General features: G+C 37.9%; 1 protein-coding gene across 1 annotated transcript in view; it reads right to left on the bottom strand.

The window, feature by feature from the left end:
* Positions 1-2,256: 2,256 nt before the first annotated feature.
* The window catches only part of STK3 (serine/threonine kinase 3), a 293,448-nt gene continuing 282,779 nt past the window's right edge, over positions 2,257-12,925 (bottom strand). The window contains exon 11 of the mRNA XM_061123688.1: positions 2,257-3,628. Within this exon, the coding sequence (XP_060979671.1) occupies positions 3,470-3,628 (159 nt within the window). The 3' untranslated portion in view covers positions 2,257-3,469. The remainder of the gene's footprint in view (positions 3,629-12,925) is intronic.

Genomic DNA, 12,925 nt, shown 5'->3' with positions numbered 1-12,925 from the left:
TTTTCAGTGACTAGAGAGTGATTTTAAAAGTTGGGGATATGATTCAGTAAACAAGCAGAAGAAAGAAATTCAAAAGCATGTAAATAATACATGTAAGGCTGTTCAGCAAAGTATTTGACACACATAAGTGTCCCAAATAACAGGTATTATTTTGAAAACCATTTAAATAAATACATTTTCTTGTCCAACTGGCCACAGTAGCTCATATTTTGAATATAAAACTATTTATGCTAAAATAAGCTAAGTGTATTGTAAGCCTGTAGAAATGAGTCATCTAAGTTCATTAAATCAAAGAAAAAATTTTCTCATCTAGAGGCCAACATATACAATGATGCTGACTTTTCAGCAAGATGAAATCCTTCTTCATTAGCTTCAATTACATCTACAATACTGTATCTATGAGAGGACGGGGGTGTGCAGAAAGCATACTTAACTATTTTTGGAATGTTCTCAGCAACCAAGGTTAAAATAATAAGTGTCTTCTTCTTAAACTCATTAAAATAACCAGAAAACTCTTTCCTAAGAATAATGATTAATCAATGCTGACCTAGACTTGAAAGTTTCTTTAATGGCTTTTGGTTCTTCCAAATTTTAAATTCCTTTTTTGATTGGTGGTTGGCAGAGAGTGAAAAGATAGGAAAATTTTAAGGCAGATTATCCTGAAATGTTCTGGAGCTTCCTAAGGTTCTGAAGTAGAACAATGTCTACTGTTCTTAAATCTCTAAATATAGGTGTGTATACATAAATTTGGGCTTCCCAGGTGGCTTAGATGATAAAGAATCGGCCTACCATGCAGGAGACCTGGGTTTGATCTCTGGGTCAGGAAGATCCTCTAAGAGAAGCAAACAGTAACCCACTTTAGTATTCTTGCCTAGAGAATTCCATGGACAGAGGAGCCTGGTGGGTACAGTCCACACAGTCTATGGGGTCGCAAAGAGTCAGACACAACTGAGCGACTAACATACATATATTGAGAAAGACAAATATAACAACATATAAATATATATACATAAATAACATATATATAAAGAAAAATAATTACATATATAAATAACATACACATTTAAAAAGACAAATATACATATATAAAGACAAATGTAAAGTCTAGTCACATAAAAATTATGATTGAAACATGGGATATTTATGATTAAGAGGAAGATTCTTGTTGAGACTTTATTAGTAAGAGTAGTTAACAGGCCTTGTTGAATGAATTTGCATAAATTTTCTAGTTTAGTAAACAGGAGATAAATCATCTTCATAGGTTTCTTGTCATTTCATGTAGGTGGTTTTACTTGGCTAATAACAAATCAGTCAGTGGATTCCATCACATTAGGTGAGGTATAGAGCAGTTTACTGAAAGAAAAACAAAGAAAAAAAAGGGCGGGGTGTTTGAGTTGACTGACCCTGAAGCTGACAGCTGAAGTCACAAACTCAGTCTTCATTTGTTGTTATTCAGTCACTCAGTCGTGTCCCACTCTTTGTGACCCCATGAACTGCAGAACGTCAGGCTTCCTTGTCCTTCACTACCTCCCGGAGTTTGCTCAAACTCATGTCCAGTGAGTTGGTGATGACATCCAACCATCTCCTATTTTGTGGCCCCCTTTCTCCTCCTGCCTTCAATCTTTCCCAGCATCAGGGTCTTTTCCAATGAGTCCACTCTTTGTATCAGGTGGCCCAAAGCACTGGAGCTTCAGCTTCAGCATCAGTCTTTCCAATGAATATTTAGAACTGATTTCCTGGTGTGATCTCCTTGCTGTCCAAGGGACTCAAGTTTTCTCCAGCACCATTTTTAATAACCTTTATAAAATCTTCAATATTTACCATGTTTTAACAATATCATAACCTGTATCCAATGAGACAATTTACTGTTTGTAAGGACTCAACAGGGCAAAGACAAATGTTACTCCAGGTAATACCCAGGGTGCAAAGGTCATTTTAAAAAGGAGTAGAAGTTTCCAGAGATGACACAACTTCTGCTGCTGCTGGCTGGAGCCACTGTGTGACTCACCAGCACTCCTTCCCTTGCTGTGGTGACCACCAACGTTGCAGACAGTGGAGGCTCTGTCAGCGTGGTCCCTGGCTATGAAGGTCAGGAGCAGGGCATGTGGGTGACAGGTGATCTAGGTTAGGTTAAACCTTCAAGGTTTAGGGTTGTTATCACTGAATGATTGTACTGTCCTGACTAACATACCTTCCTTGCCTAGAAAAGACAGAATCTAGGTCATGAGTTTTAAAAAAGATAGAGCTGAAATGTGCTGGGTGGCACAGTAAATTTATTTGTCTTTATGATTTACACATAGTAATTAAACACACAAAAGAACAAATGCTGTCAAGATGGCCATATGTAGTTTAGGAAATGACTGGTCCCGGTTCAATCATGCAAATGTTCATTCAGCTTAGAAATGAGTTTCTTTTTAATGGTTTTAATCTTTTTTTTTTTCCTAGTCCCCAAGGCTTGCACAGATCAGTACAAACATTTCTGCTACTTTGTTATCATCAGGCACATGATGTTTACCAATTCCCAGCAAATAAGTGAAATCAACAAAAAAGTCTGGGGACAACTGAGCATTTTCACAGAAATAAATGTGATGAGCTTATTACAATTTGATATAGTTTAGCTCTCAGACCTACCCATGAAGCATGAAACAATATTAAGAATTACATTTGTCTTAAGGATTTATTTCTTTTAAAATATTCACCATACATTTTTGTGCAAGGGTTCCATTGATTTCTTTGGTTTTAAACATTATAGCTCTGTATGACCTAAATATATATAATCCTATTTGTACCAAACGTCAGAAATAAAAAAATTAAAATTTCAGAAGGTAAAAATGGAATTATTGCTTCAGTATAAAAAATTGCCTGGCCCATTTACGTACTATTATTGCTTTGCTTCTATTGGAAAACTATCCTGGAAATCAAGGAATGTACCCCGTAGCTCCTGGCTTACAGTATAATTTGGTTGTACACTGTCATCTATTAATATGTCCCGCCCTTCACCAAAGCTATCCTGATCTTGCCCTTAAAAAACAAAACAAAGTGAAATAGCATAAATAAATAAGTTTACCTAGAGGGATACAATAAATAGGCTATTAGAAAAGAATAAAGAATATTGTAACATAAAGCCCTTCGGTGCTGTACAATTAAACAATAGCTTTGGATTTTCAAGGTTTCTAAACACAGCCTTCGTTTTACAACACAGTTTTAGTGCTGGTATGTAGCTGACAGATATAGAGAAGAATGCACTTCTGCTGTTTTCATCATTTAAAAATGAAAACACAGTGGAAACCGTATTAAGTTCTGTCTTCTGGGAATTTACCTGGGTTTGTACCATCATCAGTTTTTGGCTGCTGCCTGGCTGTAGAGCACAAATCTTAGAGATTAAAAAAAAATCATAATATTTCTTCAATTCTTAGTGGTTTCTTGGTCTCCAGAATAGTCATAGAAACAAACAGAAAGGAAATTAGACTCAGAAGTTTTGCTGTCTTCTTTTCTTCGCATCCATTGCATCCAGAATGGGCTGCCTTTTCGCGGTGTATCTTTGACGAAGCTCTTCTATTTCTCGTTCCATCATGGGATCCAGTGCTTTTAACCGCATCTGTAGTTCTTCTAAACTTAGATTTTTTAACTAGATATAGAAAAAAAAAAGAAAAAGAAGAAGACATTAAAATAGTAAAATTATCTATAATAGGTTAAAGTCTAATGAGTTTTAGCAGGAATATTCCAACTCCTCACATCATCTTTGAAATACGGCTCAACAATTAAAAGAGGAATTTCTTCCCTGAAGAACCAAGAAGGCACGTCTTGCAGGAACCTCAAGTAATTTGCAACAAAACAATAAAAAAAAAAAAAAAAAAACCTCTCCTTTTAGGAAAAAACAAATGAGAAAAATAAGCTAATAAAATCTATCTGGGCTAAAAAAAGGCAGAAATACAAATGTACCACTGCCTACAGACAGATTTTCAGGATATGTTCTAGATTGTTGTTGTTCAGTTGTGTCCAACTCTTTGCAGCCCCACGGACTGCAGCACGCCAGGCCTCCCTGTCCCTCACCATCTCCCGAAGTTTGCCGAAGTTCACGTCCATCGCATCGGTGATGCCATCCAGCCGTCTCATCTTCTGATGCCCTCTTCTCCTTCACTCTAACCTCTCACATCCTTGCCGGCCATGGAGAGCTATGATAATCATGAACACTTGCAGAGATCACCCAAGAATGTGACAGGATTGAATACAGGGTTAAATTAACTGTTCTAGTCTGCATTTTACCAAATACTTAAATTTTAAGTACTTGGCTGATCAGAAAATCAAATTATCTAGAATACTTTAACCCCAAATTGGTTACTTTATCAGCCAGGCAAGAAAACACTCTCATTACTTTGTCACATACCAATTTTAACCAAAAATAGCATTTTTCAGCTTGATCCTCCACCTTACTCATCATACCTGGCCCTAAGTGACTCTTGGTTCCAAAAGTCAAATTCATTCTCAACTGGAAAAGATCTGTCACCGCTGAGGATACTGAAAAGAATGAGTCACAGACTCTGAGGAAATGCAAAGGAGGAGCTCCAAAAATATAAGGATGACAGTGTTACGGGAAAGAATGCATTGGTTCCCAGGATGATGACTCTGAAGGTGATTACCACTTGCTCTGGTTTGTATAAGCAGTGCTTGTATATACCTAAAATATGCCCTGTTATTTCTTAGTCAAACATCACAAAAACAAAACAAAACAAAAAAACAAACCCTAGCCTATTATATTATACAATTATATGCATGTACATATAAAGCATAGTGTTATGTTACATGGGCTTCCCAGGTGCTCAGTGATAAAGCATCTGCCTGCCAATGCAGGGGACATGGGTTCGATCCCTGGGTCGGGAAAAATCCTCTGGGGAAAGAAGTGGCCATCCACCCCAGTATCCTTGCCTGGGAAATGCCATGGACAGAGGAGCCTGATGGGCTACAGTCCATAGGGTTGCAAAAGAGTCAGACAAGACTTAGCGACTAAACAACAATTATGTCACATACTTTCTTCACTAATTTTTAAGATAAGTATTAATCTGCTCTATGGTCACTACTGTTTAAATCACTCTGGGGATAAAGAATAAACTAGTGGGGCATCTTGACACTTTTGTGATGGTGAGATGAAGGGCCAATGGAGATCACGGACAGCCACGTTTCTCTGGGAAACGTGGGGGATGTCTGGGGGCTGTCTACCATAAGATCAGGTTCCACTGTCTCTGTTTTAGCCTATGTTACCTTTGTTATCTTTGAATTTCTATAACATTCAAAATTTAAATATCACCATTCAGTATTTGATTCTAGAGTCATGTACTATTTTCACAATTAATTTTTATGCATGGGTTTCACGTCTACCCCAGATAATCCCCAAATATTTAAACTTTAGACACACATCTTTGTACACACATTTAGAAACTATTAAACTATACTGCTAAATGTGAGGACACAAAGGTGAGGTAAATAGGAATATAGAATAAATGACTCAAAGGAATGGGTTACACAATAATTAGTGTATTAGTGTTATAATTAGTGTTATTTCTATAACATCATACAAAGCAAACAATTGTTGCATTAAATACCTTATAAATATCTTATACTACCTTACTGGGGAAAATTACCCATAGTTTCTAACTATTTTACTAAAGTAATGGACTGAATTCAGAAAAAAGCTACTTAGAAAACTTTTTTTTGGTAACAGACTTTTATATTATCAACATGTAAAATTTTATATTATCAATATGAAAAACAGATCTGTGATATTGGAGAACCATTAGCTGGCATTGTTAGGGAATTATGTGTTCCACATATGAAAATTCATGGCATATCTAAATCTTAATTAAGTGATAAAACTCTTTCAACCATTTTTAACAGAAAATCCTTTATAAAGTATTTTACAGAATATGCTGCCTTCTAAAACAACCTCTCCTTTTAGTGAATCATCATTATTAATTTCTATTATTAATGTATACCATGTATTAATTTACCTTCTTCCTTTTGGTTTTATCTTCATTTGAGGGAAAGCTATCAGCTCCTCAGTATGTCTGGTAAGTGGCTCAGATGGTAAAGAATCTGCCTGCAGTGTGGGAGACCTGGGTTTGATCCCTGGGTCAGGAAGATCTCCTGGAGAAGGGAATGGCAACCCACTCCAGTATTCTTGCCTGGAGAATCCCATGGACAGAGGAGCCTGGCGGGCTACAGTCCATGGGGTTGCAGAGTCAGACACGACTGAGTGACTCTCACTTTCACTACCAGGCCCTTTCACTGCCATCCCTGGGTGAATATACTTCTCTCTCTACTCCAAGTCTGTTCACCTACTGGGAACCAGAAAAGCAATTAAACAATCCTATCAGGCATTACACTAAATAGGAATAAATAGCTCTGAGTGAAAGCTTGAGGCTATTTTAAGAAAGATAGAGCATGGCTTTAGTGCTGAAGCTTGTTACATGTTTTTTGTTGTGTATGTGTGTTTAAAATTTTGGACTTCCCTGGTGGTCCAGTGGTTAAGAATCTGCCTGCCAATGCAGGGAACACAGGTTCGATCCCTGGTCCAGGAAGATCCACAAGCTACAGAGCAACTAAGCCCTTGTGCCACAACCACTGATGCTTGCATGCTCCAGAGCCTGTGCTCCACAACAAGAGAAGCCAGCGATGAGAAGCCCACGGACCGTATCTGAAGAGTAGGCCCCACTCGCTGTAACTAGAGGAAGCCCATGTGCGGCAATGAAGACCCAGCACAACCCAAAGAAATAATAAATTTAAAAAATGTTAAAGCCTTAAAAAATTTAATTTCATATTTGTGGCTGTATAAGGTTGAGGTTACAGGAGATCTTTTACATAAAATACATCCATAGTTGGGGCTTCCCTTATGGCTCAGCTGGTAAAGAATCCGCCTGCAAAGCAGGAGACCCTGGTTCAATCCCTGGGTTGGGAAGATCCCCTGGAGAAAGGAAAGGCTACCCACTGTAGTATTCTGGCCTGGAGAAGTCCATGGGCTGTATAGTCCATGCGGTCACAAACAGTTGGACAAGACTGAGTGACTTTCACTTTCACTATACATAGTTATGTTTTCTGGTGGGCCATCAGAGAACTTCAGAACTTTAACTCACTTGTTAAAACATTTATTGATATTTTCTATGGACCCAAGCACTGCAGATGCAAAGATGAACAGAACGCTACCTCACTTAAGGAGCTTGCAATCCAGCTCATGAGACAGGTCCAGGTACAGCTAACTCATGAATGGAGGGGTACGCTGAGAAGTCGGGAAACAGGATGGGGTAGGGTAACAGCATACGCAGAAATGTGTAAGGCACACAAGTGCTTGACATCTTTCAAGATGTCAGCTGACTGCTGGGATGTAGGAAGGATCCATGGGAGAAAGGGATCAGAAGATAAAGACAAGAGGGGAGAGGCTGGATGACTAAGGGCTTTAAATGTGCTGCTACAAAATTTCTGTAGACAAGAAAAGAAATGCTTGATAATTCTGAGCATAATTACTGACATGACTGTAAATGAATGAGCTTTAGAAAAATGTCTCCAATAGCAGGTAGAGAAAATGGGTTGCCATCGGGGTGGGGGAATATGGGCAGGAGTTGTCGTCAACAGGTTACTTCAGCAATCTAATGAGAGGAAGAGGCTTGAACCAGGGAAATGGAAGTAGAGACTGAGGAAAGGGGTTAGAGAATCTAGAAAATACAACTGATCGGGCTTTCTTTGTTCACTGACAGAGGGAGGAAGGATTAGGGACGATTCTGGCCTAAAGCTGGGGTCATGGGGTAGAGACTGACACCAGTTAATAAGGGAGGGGAGAGTTAATGGCATTAAGGTGGAGATATCAGATGTGGATTATAATTTGGGGGTTTTAGACCTCAGGAGAAAGATTCAAGCTGAAGACAAAGACTTAGGGAATCATCAGCATTTAGTTTGTAATGAAGCTCTCAACAGGATAAGATTATCCAGGAAAAGAAGATTTTTCTCTCTGTTCCTAAGATCCATGATATCCAACAGAAAACGACCCACAAATCTTACTAACACTGTGGTCAGAGGCTTTTCTTATCTTCTTAACAGAACAGAAACATCTATATATATATATATATATATATATATATATATATATATATCCATTCATCTATCCATATATTCCTAAATAACTCTAGATTATGGTGTCATCTAGACCCCAGAAATTGTGAGGTTAACTGGTAAAAATGTTTACTTCTTATACAAATAGGTATGACTTACAGACATGAACTTCTGGTTGAATTTTGACTTCTGATTCAGCCCTAATAACATATATTTAGCACTCTGTGTTTCTGTAGCCCTCAAGCCTCCACAGGCTTAAAAATGGTTTGGGGTGGGAAACATGGCAGAAACAGCTTTTCAGTCTCTTGGAAAACAGTATGCTCAATTCCTTGGTAGTAAAAAGATCTACAAGGCAGATTAAATATTTAGAGAGACTCATAATGATAAAAATTACCCTGTAAAATCATACAATCCACTATCACCCTTTAAAAATGCTAATCCAAATTAAAACAATTTGGGGAGGGGTAGTAAATGTGAAGAGTTGACTCATTGGAAAAGACCCCGATGCTGGGAGGGATTGGGGGCAGGAGGAGAAGGGGACTACAGAGGATGAGATGGCTGGATGGCATCACCGACTCAATGGACATGAGTTTGAGTAAACTCCGGGAGTTTGTGATGGACAGGGAGGCCTGGCATGCTGTGATTCATGGGGTCGCAAAGAGTCGGACACGACTGAGTGACTGAACTGAACTGAATACAGATAGAATCAGAAGAAAATGCTGAGCTTCCTGAACTAATATCAATGTTACTGTGATGAAAGTTTCCTTCACTAAAATCAAGTCTCTTGGAAGATGGAAATCACTTCAGAATTATGTTTATGGATTAACAGATCTTGTGGTAAATTAACTTGAATTTACATTTTTTATATAGAAAAGAAATGTTACTTGTGAACCATCTTTCTACATGAAATACAAAGTAGCTGTATTACCATGATCATATGCCAGCTGACTAACTCCAGAATAAACGCAGAGTAAACACTGTTGGGAGCATCAAGTCTTCGTTCTATGTCTGGGTTTAGAATTTGGTAAGTCAAGTCAAATAAAGGAATTTTAGAATATGTATACATTGTGGGCTTTACTATATATGAAAAACATACAGAAATGAGTATCTGGAAATGACTTTTACATGTTTTAGGCTAATTTTATTAAACAGAATTTAGTTTTTAACTTAAATGATAAAATAGAAGTTGCATAACTAGCAATGATGCTTAAATCTTCAGGCCTTAACACACTGGGAGAATATATTGTAGCTTGACTATCTTTACAAACACTGGATACATGTCTTGGTTAAGTGACTAAATAAGCTGCCATGCAGTCAGAAGGAAAACCTGAAGGTAGAGAGTGAGCCCACAGCTGCTTCAAAAACACAGAGTCACAGAAAAGTCTATGCGTTTCGGAACAGTACTGTTTCATTATCTGAGACATTTTTTTTCCCTATTCATAATTCACATTCCCTATTCTGCTCTTCTTGGCCATTTGAAATGACAAATATCAGGGGGCAAGACGTACTAATAAGAGCAGAGAATAAACTTGGTTTCCATAAAAGGGTTTAAACAGAGACTGGGTATATTGAATCACATGGGCCTGAAAGAAATACATTTTGAGATCTGGGATTATTAAAAGTTATTGCATATGACTAAATCATTTATTTAGCGGAAAACACAGAGCCAGGTTTAGTTAAGCCTCACAGAATCTCACTCTAAGAGAACCTTAGAGATGATCTAGTCTAACTTCCTTATTTTAGGGGAGGAGATGAGAGCTGGCCTGCTCAGAGTTACACTCCTGGTTAACAGCAGAGACATACCCAACTCTCAGGTCAAAGCTGCTTTGTTTCGCTTTTTTATTATACCAAGTCTGATATTCTTAATCTAGCACAGCCAGAGAGTTCAAAATGTTATGTCACTTCAGAATCGGGGTGTGATACTGAGAAACTTCTAGTTTCTGAATTAAAAGGAAAAATGGTTTTTAAATATTCAGCTGTAAAGGCCACACTGAGCAGAAAATGCCACATTTGACATTTCTACAAAGCCGTCTCTTAAAATGGAATAAACTGCACAAGTTCAGCAAAAGAGGGAATGGCTCTCTTCTTAAAGGTTCAGGCTGGTAAACTAGGATCTCCCAGCTCTTACAGAAAGTTTAGGTGACAAACTCTTAAGAAAAACCCAAAACTTTCGAAGAATATTAATTAGATAGTTGAGTGGGTGGATACTTGTATATAATGGAAAAGTCAAAACTACTTTTCAATAGGAGTAACATTTTGTTTGAAAATAGTATCGTTTGGTACATGAGTGACAGCTTGAATAAGCAGCTCATTTTGTTACTGATAGTCCTAGATTATCACATTTTAATCCAAGAGGTAAGAAGATTACAGCTCAATATACTAAAATATTTTTTCACTATGCTTTAAAAAAAAAAATCCAAGACAGGTATGCAGATTAATAACTCACCAGCTCTTACATAAAACAGCATAAATAACTCAGTAATGTAAGAAGGTAGCAAACAAAATTAAATCAATCCACAGATAATTCTGACAGTTCAAGCTTTTAATAAGAATTATTTCTGAACTCTATGAGAAGTACTGAAAAGCTGCTAATTATTATTGATCAGGAAGAACTGTCAATAAAATTAGAGCTTTCAAGTTTATGTATCCAGTCTGCTATAAAAATGTTATTTTGTTTTGTCAAAAATAGTCCTAGTTACATGAGGGTTTTTTTTTTAAGTCTTAATTTCAAAAAATAGCAGAAACAGGATCATGCAAGTTTTAAAATGCTCAGGTGTGGTAACATTTCAATACTTAATGGGTCTATGAGTTGCTGGTATAATCAGCCAACTCAGAGACCATCACAATGAAGCAAATGGTCTTACGTGTAAATGTTAACACCATCAAAGACTCGATCAAAAAAACTTTGTCTAAGGTTGGCTGTGTTTACTGGGAAAACACACTCTTCCTAGCAACTGTTTAAATAAATCTCACAGATGCTACAGACCTTATTAGTGGCCTGTGATTAAAAAAATATGGATTGCTAATACTGTATCCTGACTCATCTATTTTCCCATCTGCTAGCAATTCTAACAATACGAACTATCAACAGAACGGCTAACAACAATAATTTTCTATGGCAATTTTGATGCTGAATCGCCTATAGCATTTTGCAGGATTTACCACTGCACGCCTCAAACTGTTTTGAGTTGTCTGTGGCCTGGAGCAACATATCCCGTCCCCCCCACCCCCGATATTCCATTTTAGTTCAAATTTTTACTGTGTTGAACAGAATCAGGTTTAGTTTTATACAACAGTATTCATGGAGGCCGCCACATCATTTCACTAACAATGAGAGTGGGAGACACACCAAAGTACTAGCAGAAGTCCAGTCAGGCCCACTGATAAGGAGCTTTCTGCTAAGCAACAGGGATGATAGGTAGCACTTAAAAAAAAAATTAAGATGTTAATATATTAAGGAATTTCCTGATTTAATTTCTGGCACTGAGAAGAAAACAATAAACAAGCTCTCAAGTCAATACAAAATTCTACGGAGCTTTCTTAAAAGCTTCATCGTACATATACATTTAAAACCTGTATTTACAAAGCTAATGAAGAAAGTGACAACTTATGGAAGAAAGGCTGAATTACTCACCGTATACTTTCTTTAAAATCTACATTAAATCTATCGGCAGAGCTTTCTTCAGACAATCTCTACCTATCTGGATGGAGGATTGTACATATAACTCTGTTTGGGGCTGAGTGGCCCCGTCTACAGCTGAATGACTACAAGAATTCCGGGATTATAACTGGAAATTGAATTAAGCGTCTGTTTGACCTCAGAGCATCTAGAGTAACTAAGACATTTAGATCTTTTCATTCCTGAAGAAAAGGGAGAGCATCCCTTCTTGTGGCTGTCAGAGGAGGAGAGGGGGAAAGTGCCAATTACTGATCACTTACCAGGGGTCAGACGCCATCCTGGGTCCCCAGCAGTAAGTCATTTAATCCTAACAGTCACTTTACAGGGTAGTTATTACCAGCTCTGTTTTAGAGGTGAGGACACTCGGAGATCCAGGGACTCATCCCAGGTCACACGGCTATCGGAGTTTATACATGCACTCAAGGACAACATCAAATCCACCCACGTAAGTTTGGACTACAGCCTAGTGAGAACAATTTCTTAGGCCTCCCAAGAACTACAAAAGCACTTCAAAGGCCAATTATCAAAAGATTTTTTTTTAAACAGATTGTTTATAGATTAAAAACAGGGAAACATTTAAAAAATCCCACCTTTCCTCTCTAGATTGCACCTACAGGAACATTTTACTTTCAAGATATTAATGTATTTTTGAGGCTTCCCAGGTGGCACAGTGGTAAAGAATCCACCTGCTAATGCAGAAGATGTAAGAGATATAGGTTCAATCCCTGGGTTGGGAAGATCCCCTGGAGGAGGAAATAGCAACCCACTCCAGTGTTCTTGCCTGGAAAATTCCATGAACAGGAGCCTGGCAGGCTACAGTCCATGGGGTCAAAAAGAGTCGGACATGACTGAGCACACACACAATGTATATTAGCTGTAATTGGCCTTATGAAATAAGCACGTGTATGTTTATGAAGGATTTTTCTACTTAATCAGCTCTCTAGCTACATAGCCCTCTGGGATAGACGCCACAATTTAATCAATAAAGAGATACGCCGTGACAAAACTAACATGACCTGTCCCCTTGACAGAGAAGCAAGATAGCCAGCATCCATTCAGACTGTCCCATAGTTGGTCTGACATGTTATTTGGCTTGGATCCAGCAGCGAGCTACAAACTGATGGACATTACTATGGTTATTTTCTACAG

Source organism: Dama dama, chromosome 21 (genome assembly GCF_033118175.1).
Source record: "Dama dama isolate Ldn47 chromosome 21, ASM3311817v1, whole genome shotgun sequence".
NCBI classification, from domain to species: Eukaryota; Metazoa; Chordata; class Mammalia; order Artiodactyla; family Cervidae; genus Dama; species Dama dama.
This window is presented reverse-complemented; position numbering and strand designations above follow the sequence as displayed.